The sequence below is a fragment of the Oryzias latipes genome, chromosome 20, assembly GCF_002234675.1.
Source record: "Oryzias latipes chromosome 20, ASM223467v1".
In the NCBI taxonomy this organism is placed as follows: Eukaryota; Metazoa; Chordata; class Actinopteri; order Beloniformes; family Adrianichthyidae; genus Oryzias; species Oryzias latipes.
Genome location: NC_019878.2, coordinates 3221655 through 3243000, shown reverse-complemented (window position 1 = coordinate 3243000; position 21346 = coordinate 3221655). Strand labels below are relative to the sequence as shown.

General features: G+C 42.6%; 1 protein-coding gene across 1 annotated transcript; it reads right to left on the bottom strand.

Moving 5' to 3' along the window:
* Positions 1 to 45: 45 nt before the first annotated feature.
* On the bottom strand, positions 46 to 21244 carry cul1 (cullin 1). Its single transcript, XM_023949917.1, has 22 exons — positions 21088 to 21244; positions 8633 to 9014; positions 7252 to 7432; positions 6991 to 7158; positions 5983 to 6033; positions 5819 to 5909; positions 5521 to 5684; positions 5289 to 5451; positions 5050 to 5180; positions 3932 to 4039; positions 3759 to 3865; positions 3634 to 3682; positions 3433 to 3564; positions 3238 to 3355; positions 2493 to 2569; positions 1876 to 1994; positions 1697 to 1802; positions 1566 to 1613; positions 1098 to 1180; positions 916 to 1021; positions 737 to 850; positions 46 to 654 (listed from the first exon to the last, which is right to left on the bottom strand). Exons 2-22 carry the CDS (start codon positions 8773 to 8775, stop codon positions 574 to 576), a joined length of 2340 nt encoding a protein of 779 aa, XP_023805685.1. The 5' UTR covers positions 8776 to 9014; positions 21088 to 21244; the 3' UTR covers positions 46 to 573.
* Between the last annotated feature and the right edge of the window lie 102 nt (positions 21245 to 21346).

Here is a 21346-nt window from a genome sequence, read left to right as displayed (position 1 = left end):
GGTCAAATGCTCCTGATGTGAAACTCGTCAGAGAAGGAAACGCAGTTTAGAGAAATCTGTTTTTATTTATCACACATTTAGAAAATGAACCACACTATACAAATGTCCACCGTTCAGTGATGAATCTGGCCTCCTGCATGAACCCATGTGAGATGTGGCCGCGGCGGCTGGATCCCGAGTGACTCCTGTCATCCTTGCGTTGTGGCGGTCACTGTGGTGCGGGTAGGCAGTAGCATGCAGAAACCTTTGGATGCGGCTCTCCTGACTGGCTGTAGACTACTTCATACATTTGCACTATATGCAGAGAAGGTTTTGTTTGTTCCTCTTTGAGTCTTTATTTACAATAAAAGGATGAAGCGAGCGAGTCGTACGGATGGAACGGGACAGGCGATCGCGCTGATGGAGGTTGGAGCTCCATCACTGCAGGGGGAGCAGTTCTTCGTCGGGTTGGTGGGTCTGTGTGGTCGCATGACTCAGGAATCCACACTTTATTATTCAGACAATAAAATTCAAAAGAAAAAAAAGTTACAAATAAAAACAAAAGTGAGTAGAGCAGATGGGGTGCAGCAGCATTTAGGCCAGGTAGCTGTATGTGTCCTTCTCTCCATCCACTCGCTCCAGATACTCCTTCTCTATCAGGATGTCGATGCATTTCTGTCCACAAGAGGGAGACAAAGTCAACATGACACTGCAGAGCTGCTCACCCGACCAACAGAACAAAGCTCGAGTTTGTCACCTTGATGACGGGAACTCGGGGTTTGAACCGAGACGACAGCTGATTCAGGACCTCAGCCAGGAGCTGCTGGTGCTTCAGAACCTTCCTCATCTTCATGATCCTCACTATGGCAGCCTGCAAGCACACAATGCTGCTGAGACTGTTCCAGCAGCTCTAAGGTTCCCCCTCATCCTCCTTACCTGGATGAGGAGCTTCCTGTCCTCCTCGATGTTCTTGTGGGTCGTCTCCTGCTCTTGTTTCTGCTCAGTCTTCATGGGAACGTTGATGTTCACCCTCAGCTTCTTACTGTGGTAGGGAGAAGAAAAAAACCTTCAAACTCTGATCATAAATCTCAGTTTCATGGAGTAGATCTGTTCCTCACTTCTTGTATCCCAGGAAAAGCTTGATGACGGTGTCGGGTTTGAAGTCAACCTCGTCCACGTTGGCATTCTCATCTTCTAAAACCTGAAAAACACAAAAGTCCAAGCTCAGCCTTAAAGGAGCAGAGCCCACAAACTTAAATAGTACAAAGGGACAGAAAGTACACGTCAATTCTAATTGAATATATTCTACTATAGATAAAAAGATTCTCTTTTGTTGATTTCTTTTAATGTCGCCCTCTGGTGGCTACAGCTAGTAGAACAAAAGCAACGTGAAGATCGTTTTTAGAATCTTCTAAACTTTCTTCATTTTCACTTTATCACTATTGTAAAAAATAATCATGTAACTCAAGGTTTTTAAAGAGAAATGTCAGAAAGAGTGATTCTTTGGTGGAGCTGTTCCTGGTTCAACCATCAATAAAGATCTAGGATGGTGGTTCTACTCTGGAGGTTAAACGCATGACACTCACCAGCAGCTTGGACTTTAAAAGGATCTGCAGAACCTGAATCAGGATGTCCTGAAAACAGAAAGAACAAGCTGAAGCTGAAGCTGAGCGCTGTGGGTGTGTGCGTGGAGACGTGTCTTCAGGAAGACCCTCACAGTTTTGATCTGTGTGCTGTCAGTCAGCTGCTGCACCGTGTAGCTGTCCTCGGTGTTGTACTGCAGCAGGATGGCCATCTGGAAGGTGGAGGCCTGCAGGGTGTACCTGTGAACAGCAGTGTCTCTTAAGAGAACCGGACCCTGAACGCGTGCCGGTGTGACGCCGAAAGCAGCCGTACCTGTTCTTGAAGCAGTTGGTGACCAGCTCTCCTTTGGAGAGGTGATAGAGCCAGGTCAGCTTCCTGCCGCTGTGTCTGCTGCCGTAAAACGACGTGAAGCGCTGGTAACTTCTCACCAACTGCACCAAGAGAACAAGAACATCCAGACAGACCGCACACACTTAGAGTGCAGATTCCAGAGACAAAAAGACATCCTTGAAAAACGATGTTCATTCGTTGCTCAGCAGGCCGTTTTACACCTTTGAGGGCGGACAAAGGTGACTCAGAGGGATTTTGAGGTCTTTAGACCACAGCGTTTGGTTAATGTTGTTTTGCGTCAGGCATGGAATCGCTTATTTCTGCCTGTTCCCCACATTTCCTGCTCTGGCATGTTCTAATTGGCTGCATACACCTGATCCAGGGAATCAGGTGGTAGAGGGTGAGAAAATCTGGGCAGCTCCTTGACGCCCCGAGTTCATCAGTCCTGTTTACGACAGAGTCCCCTTGAGAGAGCGAGTGCTCAGAAATGCACCTTCCAAGCCTGAAGGTTTGCACGGCTGAGCACAGAGCGGATACTGGACTGGAGCCAGATGGTCAGCTGTGAGAAGGTCTCTGCTTCATGAAAGGTGGAGTTTTACCTCTGTGGGTAGAGCAAAGGTGCAGGACTGCTGGAACGGCCAAGACCCAGAGCTTAGAACCTGGATGCTGAAGTCCACTGAAACCCACAGAACATGGTGAGTGGATGAGAGATCTCCGACACTCATGACACACATGTAGCAGAATGACAACCAACAGTTAACAGGAAATGTCCTCATAATCTGCTTCATTGGTGCTCCATACTCCATTTCCCATCCCTGCCTACAGGTGAAGGACGCCCCCTGCTGCTGAAAGCAGGAAATGCGGGTCAGCTTGGACAGGCTGCAGCTCCACACACAGCTACACATCACTGAATCCATTCAAGTCTGATTTATTAAACAGAGTTCAGGAAACTGGGATTTCACAGAACTTTCTCATATTTTTTTTTTAACATAAAAACCAAAAGAAAAATCTTTTTTAACACGAAATGCATTGAACTACAGATCCACTCAAAGCAACATATTTATAGGTTGTCAGTTTAAACCTTTTCCTGATGAAAATGATAGGTTTGATGTTTTTAGTCTGCGCCTGCATGAGTGTATCTGCACGTGTGTGTTGACATATCTGCATGTGTGTCTGCATGTTTTTGTCTGCTTTCACGTGCGTGTCTGTGCTGACATCTGCATGTTTGTTTGCATTTACTTGTGTGCCTGCATGTGTGTGTGTGTGTGTGTGGTGTGTGCCTGCATGTGTGTGTGTGTGTGTGTGTGTGTGTGTGTGTGTGCGTGTGTGTGTCTGTGTGCTCACAGTCCAGAGGTTCCGAGTTGGTCAGGTGTTTCTTGAACTGCTCGTTCAGGTCTTTGCTCACTCCGATGTCCTGGAACATGCGCTGCAGTTTGGACGTGTACTCAAAGCCGCATGCTTGCTGCAGTAGAACAAAGCCAGAGCTGTCAGCGCGCATGTGTTGGTGTGCCGGCCTCCTCTGCGTTCCGTGGAGCTCACCTTGAGTTTGGAGATCATGCTGGCCTCGGCATCGTCGCTGGCGCTGTTCTGGTGCACCAAACGCTTGGCTAGCATCTTGGCGTAAAACTTCTGGAAAACGTCTTTGTCCTCAATGTACTTGAACACGACCATCTGGAAGAGCAGACAGCTGAGCGCCTTCTGAAGCTCTTACACACAGTCATCACCACTGAAGACTCTCACCACTTGATTGAGCGTGTCCTCCAGTTCCGCCTCCTCTGGGTTTTTGGAGCTGAGGGGAGAATCAAAGACAAAGACTGTTCAATGAAGCTGCTTCCGTCTCCAGCCCATGTCGTTCTGAGACAAACCTCTTCTTCAGCAGAGAGTCACAGTATCTGGCCAGCAGCTCTGGAGACTTGCTGGATGACTGAGCCATCCTGGTGACGGCGTTGTTGTTGATGAAGCGTCCACAGGCCTATGGAAACACGAGTCTTCAGATCTGTGCAGCTGGCTTCCACAAACACTTCAGGATGTCACTGACCTTATCAAGAGCCGCCACAAAGCCAGCGTCGTTGTTGAATGCAGACATGACCAGGGCGTTGTACTTCTTGTGCACGTCCAGCGTGGTTTGGACATAAACTTTGGGGTCCTGCAGGAAACATCAGTGTGAACGAGCTAAACGTTCTAGGTCACATTTGCTCTAAAGGCTCTGAACACGACTCAGATCCAGAGATACCGTTTGTATCAAGACTTTAGGTAGCTTCCTCCTCTACCTTCAGGCTAGCTCTTTAGAACTACACTCACCGGCCTCCTTAGGTCCACCTTACTAGAACAGGGTTGGACTCCTTTTTACCTCCAGAACTTCCTTAATTCTTGGTGGCATAGATTCAACAAGGTACTAGAAACATTCCTCAGAGAGTTTGGTCCATACCGACATGTCTCAAAGTGTTCAGGTCTTTGTTTTCATGTTGTTGACTCCAAATTCTGACCCTACCATTCAAATGTGGCAGCAGAAATGGAGACTCATCAGACCAGACAATGTTTTTCCATCTTCTATGGTCCAGTTATGGTGAGTCTGTGTGCGTTCTAGCCTCAGTTTCTTGTTCTTTTAGCTAACAGGAGCTGCACCTGGTGGTCTTCTGCTGCTGTAGCCCATCTGCCTCCAGGTTAGACGTGTTGTGTGTTTAGAGATGCTCTCTCGGTTGGAACCAGTGGTTCTTTGAGTTCCTGTTGTCTTTCTATCAGCTGGACCCAGTCTGGCCATTCTCCTCTGGTATCAACACAGCATTTCCACCCACAGATCTGCAGCTCACTGGATATTTTCTCTTTTTTGGACCATTCTCTGTAAACCCTAGAGATGGTTGTGGGTGAAAATCCCAGTAGATCGGTTTCTGAAATCCTCAGAGCAGCCCGTCTGGCACCAACAACCGTGCTACGTTCAAAGTCACTGAAAATCAGCTTTCTTCCTCATTCTGATGCTCAGTTTGAACTGCAGCAGATTGTCTTAAACATGTCTATATGCCTAAATGCATTAAGTTACTGCCATGTGATTGGCTGATTAGAAATGTATGTTAATGAGCAGCTGAATAGGTGTGCCTAATAAAGTAGCCAGTGAGTGTAGTGAGTGACTAGAATCAGAACTGAGAAAGGGGCGTGTACATTTAGCGCAGCTTCTCCACACTTCTCGATGGCGGCCAGGCCTTGATTGTGGATGTGAGTCTCCAAAAGCTTCTTGAGTTCACCAAGCCCGTCTGTGATCCGTGACACCAGGTTGTACATCCGACCCAGATCTGAGAACACAGCATTCACGCAGGGTGAAGGAGATCCAGGCCGAGTTGCTCGAGTTCACTTAAACTCAGCCATAGAACTGAAAACAGCAGAGGCTTTTGCAGGTTCACCTTCGTTCTTGTCTGCATCCAGCAGGTTCTGAAACTCCGTGTGGAAGATCTCCAGGTGTTTCTCGATGAGGACCTGCTCACACTTCCTGGCCAGCTCGTCCTGAGAGGACTCGTGGAGGTAAACCTGCACACGCCGCTGTTCTTCCAGCAGCCGCGCCTCCGCCTGTGTAAACGCACAACATCAGCAAAAGCTCCTGTAATACAACAGGAGGGTTGGACTTAGGAGCCCGACCTTCTTCATGTACTCTGTGACCGGGTTCTGCTGCAGGAACTCTGTGCTCTCACGCGTGTAGAACCGTTCTGTGTCGGTGAGGAACTGGCACTCAAAGTACTCCTTGTAGACAGAGAGTGTGGGGCCTTTGGTGAAGGCGTCTTCCTCATTCAGACCCAGCTCAACTACAAAAAAGAGAAGCTACTCGTTAGAACTTTCCTACATTCCAGAAAAGGAGTCATTGACCTCATTCAGATGCTCTAGATCAAAAACTTCAAGAGTTTCATTTCTCCTGGTTTCTTAGTGCTCAGGGACGTACCATAGGACTGGACAACTCCACTGATCAGTCTGGTGTTGATGGTCTCTCCGTTCCTCTCCCTCTCTATCAGCTTCAGAACCGCATTTGTAACCTGGAAGACATTTGGATCAGCTCTGCTCCAACGCAAACCAGAACCTGGACGACCACAAAGAGCCCAAACCCACCTGCTTGTTGAGGGGCCGGAACAAACACTCCCTCCAGGTTACGAGGGCCAGCTGGGAGGAGGAGGTGGCAGAGTAGAAGAGGAGCGGGGAGGAAACGAGAAGCAAACGGTCAGCATTTGATGGTGCACATCTGCTTCTGCTGGCTCTTTATGAAGGTCACTTTCTGGCATTGCAAAAATGAGGTCTTTAATGATGACATTTAAGGCTGCAGAGCACTTTCTCCAACTTTCTTCACCGATTTTAACAAAAATGTACCACACAGCACCACAAACTAGCAAGCGCCTCACCTGAACCAACAACCAAACCCTGACCAGTGTTCAAATGACATGAAGGGAAAAAGAACTACCAACACTGTTTGAAGCACACAGCATGTTTAAAGCTTAGCCAGTTCAAGTGTAGTTTTTATAAGTATGATTATTCACAAATCCATCTTCAGAACTTGTTGAATCCTTTTTGGGGCTGGAGCATATCCTAGTTACCGTTGGGTGAAGGCAGGGTACACCTTGAACAGGTCACCAGTCTGTTGTAGGACTGATTACTTAAACAAGTACTAAGATTTAGTCACAGCAGCAATCTTTCTTTGGTCTTTTCTCAAACACAGTTCCAGTTCAGTGGCCTAGTGGTTGAGTGTTCAGCCTGAGAAATTCACAATTGGTCAGTCAGTAGGAGGAGATTAAAACCATTTTAAAAACTACCAGACCTCATTGGTAATCAGGAAAGACGATGCAAACACATTTTGATGGGACCAAAAGAGCTAGGATGAACTGTAAAGCACGGGGGTAGAGGGCTGATAATTTGCAACTGGGTAAACAGTGAATGGACTTCTGAAGGAGAAACGCTGAAAGAAACTAGCTCATGGAGCACAACTACAAGACAAATGTCAACAACCGATCTGCAGCAGAACAACTGAAAAGTTCAAATGAAAGCTACAACGCTGCAGATTCACAGACAAAAAGTCTGAAGCCAAGCGGGACCCGTTTCAACCTTCACCAGCGTCTGCCCACTCACAGAGTAGATCTCATAGATGCCTTTTCGTCCCTCGTCACACTCTCGTCGGACCCAGTGGCGGTTGAGGTAGGCACAGATCCCATTTAGGACCTTACTAGAGAAGCGATAGTCCTCCCACTGCTGTGTGTAAAACTTCAGCACGCACTCGTCCATCAGATCCTCTCCATCCTGCAGACAAGCAAGAAAAAAAACACAGCCCAAGCCCGTCAGACATGACGTTTATCCAAACCCGCTCGTGCCCCAACATGGGTGAGCACTGACCTTGAGTAGACTCGTCAAATAGTTCTTTAGGAACTCCTTGAGCCGCTTGTAGAGCTCCAGGCCCACAAACTGAGCCCCACCTGGAGTGGTGGACTTTTTGGAGGGCTTTGCTGGATGCCCAGATCCCCGGCCCGGGCCCTGGCCGGTCTGGTGGACGCTGGTACAATAGTTATATACATGTCTGAGAGAAGGGTTAGGGAATAAACCTGGAGGAAAGCATGAAAACATCTGAAAAAAATCTATCCCACTTCTGCACACATTCATGCTGTGAATGAAGCTGAAACTTGTATAGCGCTTTTCTATCTACAAGGACAAAGCGCTTTTACAGTCACAGACCCATTCACACACTGGTGGTCGCTCCGCTGCCAAACACAGGCGCCCGCCTACCACCAGAGGCAAGGTGGGGTTCAGTGTCTTGCCCAGAGACACTTCAACTCATGGGCAAGGTGGGAATCGAACCTGCAACCTTACGATCATGGTCTACCGCTGCACCATGGCCGCCCGCCCGCAATCATCTATTTTCTGCACATCAAATATGGAGAAAAATGGAGCTTCTAAAGACCCACTCCAATAATAATTGTGTTTTTGGCGTTCTTAACATGTTCTTGTAGCGTTTTTTCTCATGATGGAGGACATATTTAAAGAGTTTAAGATTAAACTGTGTTTCTGTCCATTTCTTTATTGAAATCGTGATGATCAGGAGCAGATAAAAAAAGCTTTAAAAAAGCTTAGAGTTGTGACATATCAACTGAAATGGGCGAGCCAAAGTCTCCCTGCTCTGCTCCATTCTGCAGCATTCACTTGCAGACAGATGTTATCATGAACGTCTTTGTTCTCATCTGAGCTGGAATCCAGATCTAAGCTGTACGGCTGGATAGCTTCAATATTGCAGCCATTTTTGTTGCTACGCTAATGCTAGCGGGGTTTTAAGAGGCGGTAAGCTAGTGGGAAAGTGTAAATAAAGGAATGATGGGATACCAGCGTGGAGTCTCTCTGCACCAACAGCCACGCCCACAACTCAGAGGGGATTTTTATAATGAACTCTTGCGGCTCTACAGACTCTATGTCTTAAAACGACACAGGTTTTTGATGTAGGCTAAAAAGGGCATAATCATAATTGAAAGACCACTAGGAACACTTTTGCAACAGATTAAGATGTAGTTGGAGTGGGACTTTAAAGCAAAACTTGACTAAGTTTTCTTCTACTAAAACAGGCAAATTACGGTTTGAAAAAGTGACGATTACTGCATGAAAACAGATCCTGGATTTTGGTGTTCATAGAAACTTGCTGATACTAACATCTCTAGAGTTGAAGCTGGTAAGAAAACCACCAGCTTTCCCCAATAAACCCAAATGCAGACCCCACTAAATCCCAGGATACGTGTAGAGTTCCATGTAGCGTGACTTGGGCATGCTTTGCCGCGTGTACACCTTCTGGATGCCAGCACGCAGGTCGTCCCATATCTGGTCCAGGCCTATCTGTTTCAGTCCGTGTGGGTTCTGGGTCCTGTTTGTAGACATCATAAAGCCCCTGTCCTTTCCTTTCCCAACCAATGCCCTCCTTTTCCTGCTCCAGTGAGCGTTATGCCCCCCCAGCCGGTTTTAGTCCTGAATCCTTGGATCCTCAGAGTTTGCAGTCCATCTGGCAGCAGCAGCAGAGCTTCAGGAAGCTGGTTGTCAGTGCTCTGATGGGATGCAGTCCCTTGCTGCACGCCCAGGTGGCGCTGTCTGCCCTCCTCCCTTTGCACACTTCACCAGATGACCTACGAAGGAAAGAAATGCTTGAATTACTTTGGACACACAACTTAAAGCAGATTTTATTCAGAACCAATTCACATCACAGAATCAAAAAGCACCGACGATGTTTCAGATTTCCTTCTACGGTATTGACTTAAGTCATTAGTGCAGCAGCTGATGTGTATTTACCTGCCGAAACCTGGCTCTGAGCCCTGCAGGCCAACAGCGACCTGACGTCAGTCAGTTAAAGACAGATTAGTCCACTTCTGCGTCTCCCCGACTTCCTCAAAACCATTGCCCACACTAACCAGCATAACCCACTGTTTACATCCCAGTGTAGTTACAGCACAGTAACACCAGCAGGTTAGCTGTACCAGCTCAAGGAAAATGTGTTCAAACCCCATCTATAACATGGAGGGGGGGGGGGGCACTAATTCTGAAAAACCAGAAGTGACCCATAACGGGCGGCTGACCAATCAAACGGACCAAACCCTTCATTTCTGCCACCAAACACTTGGGTGGTTCTCAGGGCACATGATGACTGCAAAAGCATGAAAGGTGTGGTTCACAGTGGCACTGATGACAGCCACATTTAATGATATCCTAAAGCTTTAATTTAGTGTTGACAGGATATAGGGAGTCCAGAATAAATGCCATCAGCATCTGTCACAGAGATGGTGGGACTAAAACACCTAGAAGACGGACAGCAGTCTCACAGGGGGAAAAAAAAGAGCAAAAACTGGGAAAGCGCAAACAAAAAAAGTGACAAACTACCGGTACATTAGTTAAAAGCCAAGTTCCATGATCGGGGTTTGGGCTGAGGTACCCGCCCAAACCACATTACACCAGCTCCCCTTTAATCTATCCTGCAGGTGGTGGGCCCACACGGGAGTGATGCCACTTTGTCTCTACAGGATGAACCCCACTGCGACCAGTTGGAAGAGCCCCGGCCACCAAGCGCACGCCTGCAAGCCCCAACTCTAGGCCTGGCCCCAGGGTGAGGCCCTGGTGACCCCAATCCTGGCGTCATAACCTCTCTTGATGCTTAGTACTTATGAAGGAGGTTCTGAATTGCTCTTTGTCTTGGCCTGTCTGCCCACCAGGGGTATAAGCCCCAGACATCTTAGATCGTGGGATCACTCAAGCTCTCAAAGCCCATCACCACGCTAAGGTAGTGGTTCATTGATCGAGAGTAGCAAGTTGAGGTGGCTTGGGGATCTGGTCCGTATGCCTCCTGGGTGCCTCCCTGGGGAGGTGTTCCGGGCATGTCCCACTGGGGGAGACTATGGGGAAGACCAGGGACACGCTGGAGAGACGTCATCTCTCAGCTGACCTGAGAACGTCTCGGAGAGGATCAGGAGGAAAGTGGCCTGAGGGAGTAAAGTCTGGGCATCTTTGCTTAGCCTGCTGCCCCTGTGACCCGGTCCCGAATGAGCAGAAAAGGATGGATGGCTGGACAATGATTTAAAGAAAAAAACTTGCAGCAGCCACACTTTGAAAGTTTTGTGAAACAGATTTTTTGTCCTTCATTCAAAACATAACAATTGCCACTTAACATTCCCACAATATAAATAAGCAACTGCATAGGAAGGAAGTCATTTCTTTGCATCTGTCTATGATGCCAGATCAAAACATCAACATGTCTGTTTGTAAAGCAGCAGTGAGGATGTCTATGCGTGTTAACACTCCAATCTCATCATTTCCTTAAACATAAAAAGACAAAGCTATTGCTTCACTACAGCTGATCATAATTGGCGTTAATAACCTGCATGTGTGGCATCAGGAGAAATGTATTATTCACCCACAAGTGAACATATTCATAGATGTAAGTTCAGTTATTTATTAATTAGGGTGAGACCTTCTGCATGGATCAGAAAGCCTCTTAATATTTAGTAAAAACATCAAATATAAGAAAATAAGAGCGTTCATGCTGTTGAGATCACTGTATATTTTGTTTGTATGAAAGCAGGTCAATGAGACGTTCAGTCAAGAAGATGAGGAACTATAATGGAGATATTTACAGGACAAGGCTTCAAAAATATGAGAAAACATCAGTGAAATGTAACTGTGTGGATGAGAGCATTGAACCTCACTATGTTGATGTTTGCGTTCACAATTATTGGTGCTGAAAACTCAGTAACCTTGAAATGTTGCTGTGTGAAAGCAGCCTAACAGTGTGCAGAAGGCAGGTGGATGAGTAAAACTGCTGTGTACATGTAGGCAGCGTTGCTATATTTGGAAGTACCAGGAGGCAATGCCGGTCTCTGGCCATTCCCAGCCATTAGGGCTGGAGACTCGGGACATGTGACACAAATGGAGGAGGGGGGAGGTTGCAGGAGCTGCTGCCTTCAGTTCCTAGAAAGACTGACGATGAAGACATTTGAGTGACTTCAGTGATGTGGCAGCTGTTCATCAGGTCGTGACTGTAAGAATGTGAGGAAGGCAACTGCTGATATTTGTTTTTTCTTTTAAAAGCTAAAGAAGAGGTTTTTGCTCAGGCCATGTTCCTGCAGCTGATATCAACTATTTTTAGACATTCATAAATCATGTTCAGAGACAAATCTTACCAGAAGCAGCCTTCTTATATACAGTAGCCACTTCTGAGGAGATTGATAATTCTTTTGTTATATAATTCTGCAACTTTATTGTAAATAACAACTAAAGTCAGAAAAAAACAGAATTATCCTAAGAATTACCACTTTTCTATGGATTGGAACAGAACTTGATTTTAGTGAAGACATTAAATAATAAATCAAGCTTAATTTATCAAACACATCTTATAAAATAAACTTGGGTATGCAGTCACTACTAAGGAGAAAAACTACACAAGTGTTATGTTTAAAAACGTACAACCCAGAAACAAAAAGGATGTGCTTTTTTCCCTTTTTTTAATGTAAAGCAAGAGTACCCACTGCAGGAATAATCCTCAGCACTGCAATCGCTCAGCCCAGACACTGCAGTATTTTCGACTTGTGCTTCTCTGAGCAACACCCTGGCAGAGATGATAGAGAGGCACTGTGGGCAGTGAGGCAGAGGAGAAGCCTCAGGAACACCAAGGCTTGGATCAGGCCTTCAGTCAGAAATATCAGCTGTCCGCTCCACACCCAACTTCTGTCTCCAGCATCCATCCTCCCACAAAGCACGGCATCTGCATCCACTGCTCTGCCCCAACACAAACTCCCAATAACCACATATATACATAGAACTTTCAAACCAAGTTAGTTGATGCCAAAATTCTGGTCTTTGTGTCCTTTTAATACAGATGCAAGCCTAAGATGCATAACTTGACATAACTAATGTCCTGCCCACATCCATGCAGCCTTCTGCAGGGGACAAAAATGCACCCACACACTGGCAGTTTGTTACAACATGGCTGCCATGTACGTCTCCACGTCCATCTTTGCCAACAGTCCCGCTCCAGGCCAGAGGTGAATTTCTCATGAACTCCTACCGCTCTACAGAAACTATGTCCTAGAAAACGCCACAGGTTTTTAGATTTTGGCTAAAAACTGCATCATCATACTGAAAAGACCACTGGGAACACTTGTACGATAATACAAAAGATGATCAGAGTGGAACTTCAGAAGGTATCGTTTAATTCACAAGGGAACTAAATACCGTATTTTCCGGACTATAAGTCGCCCTTTTTTCATAGTTTGGCAAGGGGTGCGACTTATACTCCGCAGCGACTTATATTAGAAATAATTTGAAATAAATACATTGTTAACCCTCCTGTTATGTTCATTTGTGAGGAACAGAGATGATGTTACTGGGTCAATTTGATGTATGAGGTATGTTAAGTGTTAAGAGTATGTTAAGTGACTCAGAGAAACAGCAAACTTTTTTTACAGTAAGATCTTGAAGGCTAACAACATAATATTCTATTTTCCAATGATTTCATAGATTCAGAAATGCAATAAAAATGACAACTGTTTCTACAAATACAGGATGAAAACAGAGTATTAGTTGGCCAATGATGCTTCATGAAAGGAATAAATAAATAAGTTTGAAAAAAATTACTGTGAAATTATTAGATAAACAGTCTGCTATGATTGTGTCATATAAGGTTGTGAAAGTTAAAATGCGACTTATAGTCCAGTGCGACTTATCTGTGTTTTTTTCTACTTTATAATGCATTTTTGGGCTGGTGCGACTTATACTCCGGTGCGACTTATAGTCCGGAAAATACGGTATGTTTTTGCCACAAAAACAATGACCAAAAAAAAAGGAGTGATCTGGTTTATGAATCATACGCTTTACATTTTTGGGAATAACAGCTTTTAAAAAATTATTTTCTTCAAATTAAAATTTAAAGTTAAGCTAAATGATGCATTCTAAAAATGGAAACGAGACAGATGATTTTATACACAAGAAACATTTCACATCATCCAGTATGTGATGGCAGATTAGGTTTGCAAGGAGGAAATTCAATAAAAAGCAGTTAATTCCATGATTTGCAGAAAAAAACTACATTGTTTTATAATCTGCAACATGGAGAATCTCTAAACTCCATGTGGAGTAGAAGAAGAAAACATTAAAAGAGCTAGCCACAGCCAGTCATCTTGGCCATTTTAAAGCTGACTTTAAAATTTCTATAATACTCTAGAGAATTATTTATTATACTGACATTAAAGGTGTAACAATTAATTTGAACAACAATTTGATTTAAATTAGCTAGTTTGTGGTTGACGGTACGATTCATAGTTTTATTAGTTGATTTTGGACGATCCGATTCACTGACCTACAATGGATCTAGTACAACTTTAGCCAAAATTTAAACCAGTGTGTAAAAAGGGAACATTCTTAGTGCACTGTCACGTCTTTGCTAAATTCAAAAGTTGTTTCCACACATTGGACTGGAATGATTGACTGATCCGTTTTTGCTGTCATCACATGTGTGTTGTCCGCTGTGATGCACTTGGTTGTTTTTACATTATAGTAATATTAACCTATCGTGTCTCAACCCAACTGGTATTTTACAAGATTGACAGAATCTTGACTTTTTTTTTATAAATGGTATAGGTCAATTTGATTAACAACTTGCCTCAGACAGTTGGATCTAGAATCTTAATTGATTAATTAAGTCAATAAATCATTACACCCCTAACTGACATATATATACGATTTTAGGATAATACGTTATCTTGATCAAAGCGGATGTACCCAGAAGGCTGTTGTACTGAAAAAGCTCAGACGGTCTGATTTACAGGGGAACCGAACAATTTCAATGCAACTTCAGACCTGCTTCCATCTCTGCCCATCCAACACAGCCCTAATGTACTCACAAAGTCAAGTCTACATAGGGTGTTTTTGCAGTTGTCCTCGCAACTTAGGATACTTTACCCACCAAAAAGTCATCAAACTTGAACACTGAAGGATTTAGTTCGTCTCTTATGAGTCTAATCTCTGGTTGTAAGAATGCTGTCCTTCACCGGATCGCTCAGATCAGATTTCAGATTCCCACACCAAGAGACACCACACATGTACTCCCCAGTATCTGACCTGAAATCAGTTACACAGCCCGGTCATAAGGACCAACAGAGTCATGTTGTGAAACTAGAATCTCATTCCTCTTGATCATCATGAGCACCACGTCCAGGACTGTACTTCTTCATCACGGCACTGTAAAACATTTTCATTTTCAAGGAACTAATAAAATGAAATGACATTTTATGACTAAAGAAACAAACCACATAAAGACAGTTAATTTTGAAGCACTTCCAGCATAACTGCACATTTTTATTTTATCCTACTAAAATATATAGATGAAAAAAAAACTGAAAAAGGTAAAGTTGTTTTAAAATTTGAAGCAGCAATCCTCAGTTATTGACATTTCCTTAATAAAAATTTAAGTACATTATTTAGTACATTAGAATGTTTTCAGGTCATACTAAGGGTTTTCTTCCAATAAAAATACATGTTATTTTTAAATAGAGAAAACCCAGAATAAGAAGATTTGGTAGAAAAAAGTGGCACAAAACCCCTAAGCAGAGCTTTAAGAAAATCTAAGTTTTTTAGTCATTTATTTTAGGAGTTTTTTGTCAGTAGATAAATGTGTTCAATGTATTTTAATTATTTCTATGATTGCACTTTCTGTAACTAGTTAACTTCTTTAGTTAACTAAATACTTTATTTGTAGGTTTTACTCTGAAGACAAAAAAAAAAGTAAAAAATTATCCGTAAAAGTCATAAATTGATTGCGCTGTCGTTTGCTCCTATTCATCACCAACATGTAAATAAAACCGCAGTCTGCTATGGAAACAAGGTAAAGTTTGTCTATCTTCATTCGAGCACGAAACAGCAAATCTAGTCCTCCATGCAAACAAGCAGCCTGACAGCTTTTTCACTTGAGTAAAAAACGTTTTAAAGGGACAGCAAAAACTTTTGGTTTTAAGAAGAAAGAATAAGATATTCTTAAGTCTATAACCAGCTAATAAAGACAGGTCAAACATTATCTTTTAGATAATAAAAAAGGTAACACAACTATTGCTGCGTAAATAATGCATTCATTGGATTTTCACTGCAGGATTTCGTTCTTCAGGGCAGCTGAACTTTAAAGGTTCATCTAGAAAACAATTTGCTGCTCATCCAAGTATCTTTAGTTTCAGCAGCTGATGGAGAATTCAGGTTATTTATGTGCTGACTGCTACAGAGTTGTTGCTAAAAGCAACTGGACGTCACATGAACAGATGCAAATGATTCAATGCTGATCAGGGCACTTGTTGGTGGGTCCATTGTTTATCTGTGGTGGATGAATATAATCATAGTCTGTTGGCCAAAATTTCAAAACAGGGCTGAACATGGGAAACAGGAAATGTTTCAAACTCCTACATCTGTTATGAGAAGATTTATCCATTTAAACATAGATGCTTTCTAACTTCCTATGTAAACCATCAGTCCTCTGTCCTAAATGCGGTTGTTGTCTTCAAAGGAGAGTTCTGTGTCTTTCAGTTGGATTGCTGAGTCCTGACTTAATGCTATGCCTCTTCTGTTCCGTGCCAGACTAAAGTGGCATCCAAGAACAGAAGCCTGTGATACCATGACCTGGATGACTGAGAGACCTCAGTCAATTTTGATTCTAAAGTTCAAGATTAATTTTAATGACACATCTTTTGTCATTTTTTAAATTTCCATCAAAAATAGTTTGATTCTGAAAAACAGCTTTCACTCCTTTACCAGCCAAATCTGCGAGAATGTATTCTGTTTATTTGCTGCTTAAATCAAATCAGTTCTGTTCATCTCCTATTTAAAATGGAGATTCAGTGACATAAAAACGAACAAATATTTGTTTACATAAGGAAAACTGTAAATAACCAGTATAAATGATGTGCACAGTAAATTTTTGATGACAGATGAACTGAGTAGTACCAGCAAACTCAATAAAATCTGCCATTTGTCCAACAGATTACGTTTCCAAAGGGTTTATTTATTTTCAAATGTAAATCTGACAATTTACACATATCTAATAATCATTTAGGTTAATATTGATTTTTGTATGTTTTTTTTCATGCAAAAACAGCTCTTAAGTTTGTTTCTGATGAAAAAAATATTAGTTTATGAAAAATAGTTTCACACTAGTTTTTTTAAATCCCCTGCTACGTTAAAAGATTTTACAAACAGTCAATTTTGGAATGAAAATTAAAAGACATACACCAATATTGAATTAAATTGTGTCTATTTGTAAATGATGTTATGAACTAGTGAATCACTATTGAATCCATTTAATACAATGGCTATGAGACCCAATCCTAATGATTCTAGATGGTGATTGATACACAGACAGCCAAAGCTCTCCTGCATTCAGTTTCCAGCACAGTTTCTTGGTCCTGTACCATGATGATGAGACTTTTCCTGAACAGGGTGGATGCAGGGAGTGGTATAATAACCAGTCCAGGGTAGGAAGAGGCAGAGCAGCGCTCGTGGGGGGGAAAAAAACTCAGCTCAGTAAATCTGATTACCCTCGTCACCGTGTGTCCTGGCCAGACTCAACAACCTAATACCCTATATTTGGAGCATGCATGTAAACCACAGCCAAAAACGACTCAGAAACCAGCCAGGGCAGTGCCGACTCACAACAGGCAAACATCTCAGGCTTCATTGAGAGATTACTCTTGTTCCTTACAATAACGTGTAACCTAAATTATGGATGATTATGTCTCTATTGGGTAATAAAAGACTTTTTCTTTTATGTGTTTCATTACCTTCAATTTAAACCTACATTTATGCGTGCTGTGTAAAGACTATTGAAACGACAGAAATTGGTTACAGCAGACACGGTTGAATAAAAAAGGTGAATAAAGGTGTTTGGAAAAGAGAGAATTTAAAAGCAAGGAACAACTTCACAAATAAAGGATCAGCAAATAAGAAGAAATAGCAGTCTCCTCCCAACCAGAAACTTCAGAAGAGGCTGGATATCTACAAACTTCACAGAGCAGTTCGTGTTTCCCTTCACAACAGCCCATTGACCCAGCCAGTGTAGCTGCAGTATGTCTGTAAACAGACAGGATGGCCTTTTCATGGCTGCCACTCTGGCTGCGCATCTTAAATTTGATGTTTTTATGACTGACACAGAAAAGTTGTAGAACTGACTCATGAAAATGAATAAGTACTCGGCTGATCACACTGACTTACAAATGCAGAGCCACTCAAGTAAAAACTATAGAGGTGATGCGTGGAGAGCAAGTCAGCCAACAACATTCAGCATGTGCTGCACACATGCTGCTTGTAAACATCACTCAAGAACTCTCTTTGCTACAACTTTCTTTCACAAATGAAATACAAAAAACAGTTCAAAGCCTTAGAAAAACAGCAATTTGTTGTAAGACACACATAAAAAGGTAAGTAAACCTAAAAAGGCAGAAAATGCCAGCTGGCAGTCGGTGTAGGCAGTGTGTGTGTTGGTTTTAGATGAAGGAAGCTGATGCTGCTGACGAGAGTCTCCTCAAACTGACACATTCCACAGGAGAAGAAGAAGCAGATGTTCAGAAGGACAACAGATACTTCTTTGGCATTTTTTATCTCTATAAAAAGTTTTAAAAAGACATTATAAAGTTGGTTTGTTCTACATTCAGTTCCATCTACAGTTGAAACCAGAAGTTTATATATACCACATAAAAAAACACATGCATTTTTCTCACCGTCAGACATGAAATAAAAGTAAACTTTTCCTGTTTTAGGTCAATTACCATTAACAAAATTATTCCTATTTTCTAAATGTCAGAATAATGAGACTAGGGTTTAAGACATTTTTTTTATTACTTATTCAAAGTCAAAAGATCACATACGCAAAGATCACAATGCCTTTAAACAATTTGGGAAACCCCAGATGATGATGTCATCTCTGTGGAAGCATCAGATACGTTTATTGACAGCATTAGAGTTTATTAGAAACACACCTGTGGATATGTATTAGGGCACATTTAAAAACACTCTTGCTTGTTTGTAAAACATCATGGGACAGTTAAAAGCAATCAGTTGAGATATTAGGAAGACAATTGGGGATTTGCACAAGTCTGGTTCTTTCCTGGATGTATTTCCAGATGCCTGGAGGCGCCACGTTCATCTGTTCAGACAACGGTACGCAAGTATAGAATCATGGGAACGTCCAGCCATCATATCACTCAGGAAGGAGACGGGTTCCTTGTCCCAGAGATGAACGTACTTTGGTCCAATATGTCCAGAACAACCCAAGGACGAAGGCAAAAGATGTTGTAAAGACGCTGGCTGAAGATGGTAAGAATGTGACATTATCAACAGTGAAACGAGTGCTGTACAGACATGGGCTGAAAGGCTACTCTGCCAGGAAGAAGCCATTACTCCAAAAGAAACGTAGAAAAGCCAGATTCAAGTTTGCTAAAGCACACAAGGGTAAAAACTTTAATTTTTGGAGACCAAAATAGAACGGTTTGGCCACAATGACCATCGTTATGTTTGGAGGAAACATAAGCCTGGGAACACCACCCCAACTGTAAAACATGGGGGTGGTAGCATCATCTTGTGGGTTTGTTTTGCTGCTGGAGGGACTGGTGCACTTCACAAAATAGATGGCATCATGAGGGAAAGAACAGTAAGTGGAAATATTGAAGCAACATCTGAAGACGTCAGCCAGAAAGTTTGGGCACAAATGGATCTCCCAAAAGGACAATGACCTGAAGCATACTGCCAAACTGGTTACAAAGTGGCTTAGGGACAATAAAGTTTTGGAGCCTGGACCTAAATCCTATTGAAAATGTATGGTCAAAGCTGTAAAGGCGTGTACACACAAGGCCACCTACAAACTTGGCTCATTCACACCAGTCCTGTCAGGAGGAACGGGACAAAATTCCTACCAAAGCTTGTGAAAGGATATCCAAGAGGTTTGACCCAAGTACTGCAGTTTAATGGCAATAGTACCAAACACTAAGGAAATGTATGTTACCTTTTGACCTTGATAAAAGTAATAAAAACTTGTCTAAAAAAACAAAACCTAGTCTCATTATTCTGACATTTAGCAAATTGAAATAATTTTGTTAATTATAATTTACCTAAAACAGGAAAAGTGTACTTTAATGTCATGTCTGATGGTGAGAAAAAAAGCATGTGTTTTATTGTGGTGTATATACATTTTTGGTTTCAACTGTAAATTAATCCACGCATTACATACGATTCACTAAAAGTAAATAATCAAAACTCCACCTCCTTGAAATACAGAAAATTTATGCCAACCTGATCAAGCTTGGAAAAGCAATTTCAGAATACAATATCATACATACCATGATCTTTTTTGTTTATCGTTGAATAAGTAATCTATTGTCACTGGAAGTTCAAGCTATCAAATGTAAATGGGGAACACAACATCCCTAAATATACTTTTCCATATGACCAGTCAGAAAAAGTTTGAAACCTTAAAAAAAGAAAAAAATCTAGTTTGTTTTTGCAAAACAGCACCAAGTCTTTTCCATACAAAAGAACAATAACATCAAGGAAATATAAGCCAGTCTCTAGAAAAAGGCCTACATTTAAGTAAAAACGTTTGGTATTTGTTTTAATAATGCTTAATCAAATAATCCAGGGCAAGGAAGAGTGTGAAAGCCTTTCAAATTAAGATGTTTACAGTTCTTTCATGTGAATTTAAACTATTATTTCGGTCTCTAGTTATAACAATCCCATTTTTTAATTTAACAAAGTATCTGAAAAGAGCAAATATTTATTCATAAGCAAGAACATATGAAACAGATGTGGCTTCAGCTCAACTACAAGAGCAAAAACCACTTCTAACTTTGTCTTAATAAGAAACAATATTTTAAACAAAGTATTTAAAAGAAAAATTGCATTTACATGAAGAGGTGGACTTCTACACCCCATCATATGGAAGACTACCAACGAGTTTTCTCACCTGTCATAAAAACCTGTCAGGAAGTGATGAAGCGTTCATTCATTAGGGGGTGACAAGCCAGTGGTGTTTTAAACGGAAAACACCTAACAATGATCGTAATACTGACGTGGCTGGACACAAAGGCTGGGCTGTAAATTCAGTCTGGCATTCAACCCACACCTCGTCATCCTGGGCAGAGAAATAATGCTCAACGGCGCTGGAGTGTTTCAGGTTGGAGTCCGAACACGACACGGGAGGCGGACAGCGAGCGAAAACAATCCAACTAAATACGCTGATATCTAACAATTTACACTAAAGTTGACAACCACTGTTGTGATTATAGTTCAGTGTGCTACGACCGGAGTCTGACACTGCTACGCAACACCGCTAAGACTCATTAGCCGTCTCGGATTAGCTTGTTAGCCCGACTCACTGTTTGGCCCCTGTGTGAACAACTAGCCTTAGATTTACGTACGATACTTGATTTATACCGCCATTCCTTTAAATATATATGCTCCTTTTATTATATTTAATAAGAATCGTCTCTGTCGTGCCAGAAGGCATCAATCGAGTCCTAAGTGCCTTGTGTAAAATGGCAGCCTAGCTTCTTGGGCTCTTCAATAATGAGTCAGGAAAACACTTCGCTAACCGCTTAGCTTTAGCAGCTAGCGCAAAGCTAAGCTGGTTGTCGTTAGGAAAAAAAAACCACTAACAGTGAAAACTCAAAAACTAAAACGTCCTCTTACCATTTTTAGACTGTCGCTGTGGCTGTATAATCGCAGAAAGCGGTAATGTTCGGCCACGGAACGCGTCTGGCCCGGCGTCTTTCTGGTCAGTGGGTCTGCCTGGAGCGGGCTGCTAGCTGCGCTCGTTGTGCTGCTTCGTTCACACAAAGATCATCTCAACAGCCACCAGATCACGCCGCCTTCAGGTGCGCTCCGAAAGAAGGACGATCTGATGAAAAGGTCTCTCAAACTCGAAGATAGACGGCTCTTGTGAAAAACA

Excerpts from the sequence above, each read along its gene's own strand:
- cul1 (XM_023949917.1), bottom strand. The coding sequence starts at position 8,775 with ATGATGTCTACAAACAGGACCCAGAACCCACACGGACTGAAACAGATA. Across the intron at positions 3,565-3,633 it reads AGGACACGCTCAATCAAGTG|ATGGTCGTGTTCAAGTACAT; the intron begins GTGAGAGTCTTC and ends CTGCTCTTCCAG. Across the intron at positions 1,995-2,492 it reads CCTTTGCTCTACCCACAGAG|TTGGTGAGAAGTTACCAGCG; the intron begins GTAAAACTCCAC and ends CTCTTGGTGCAG.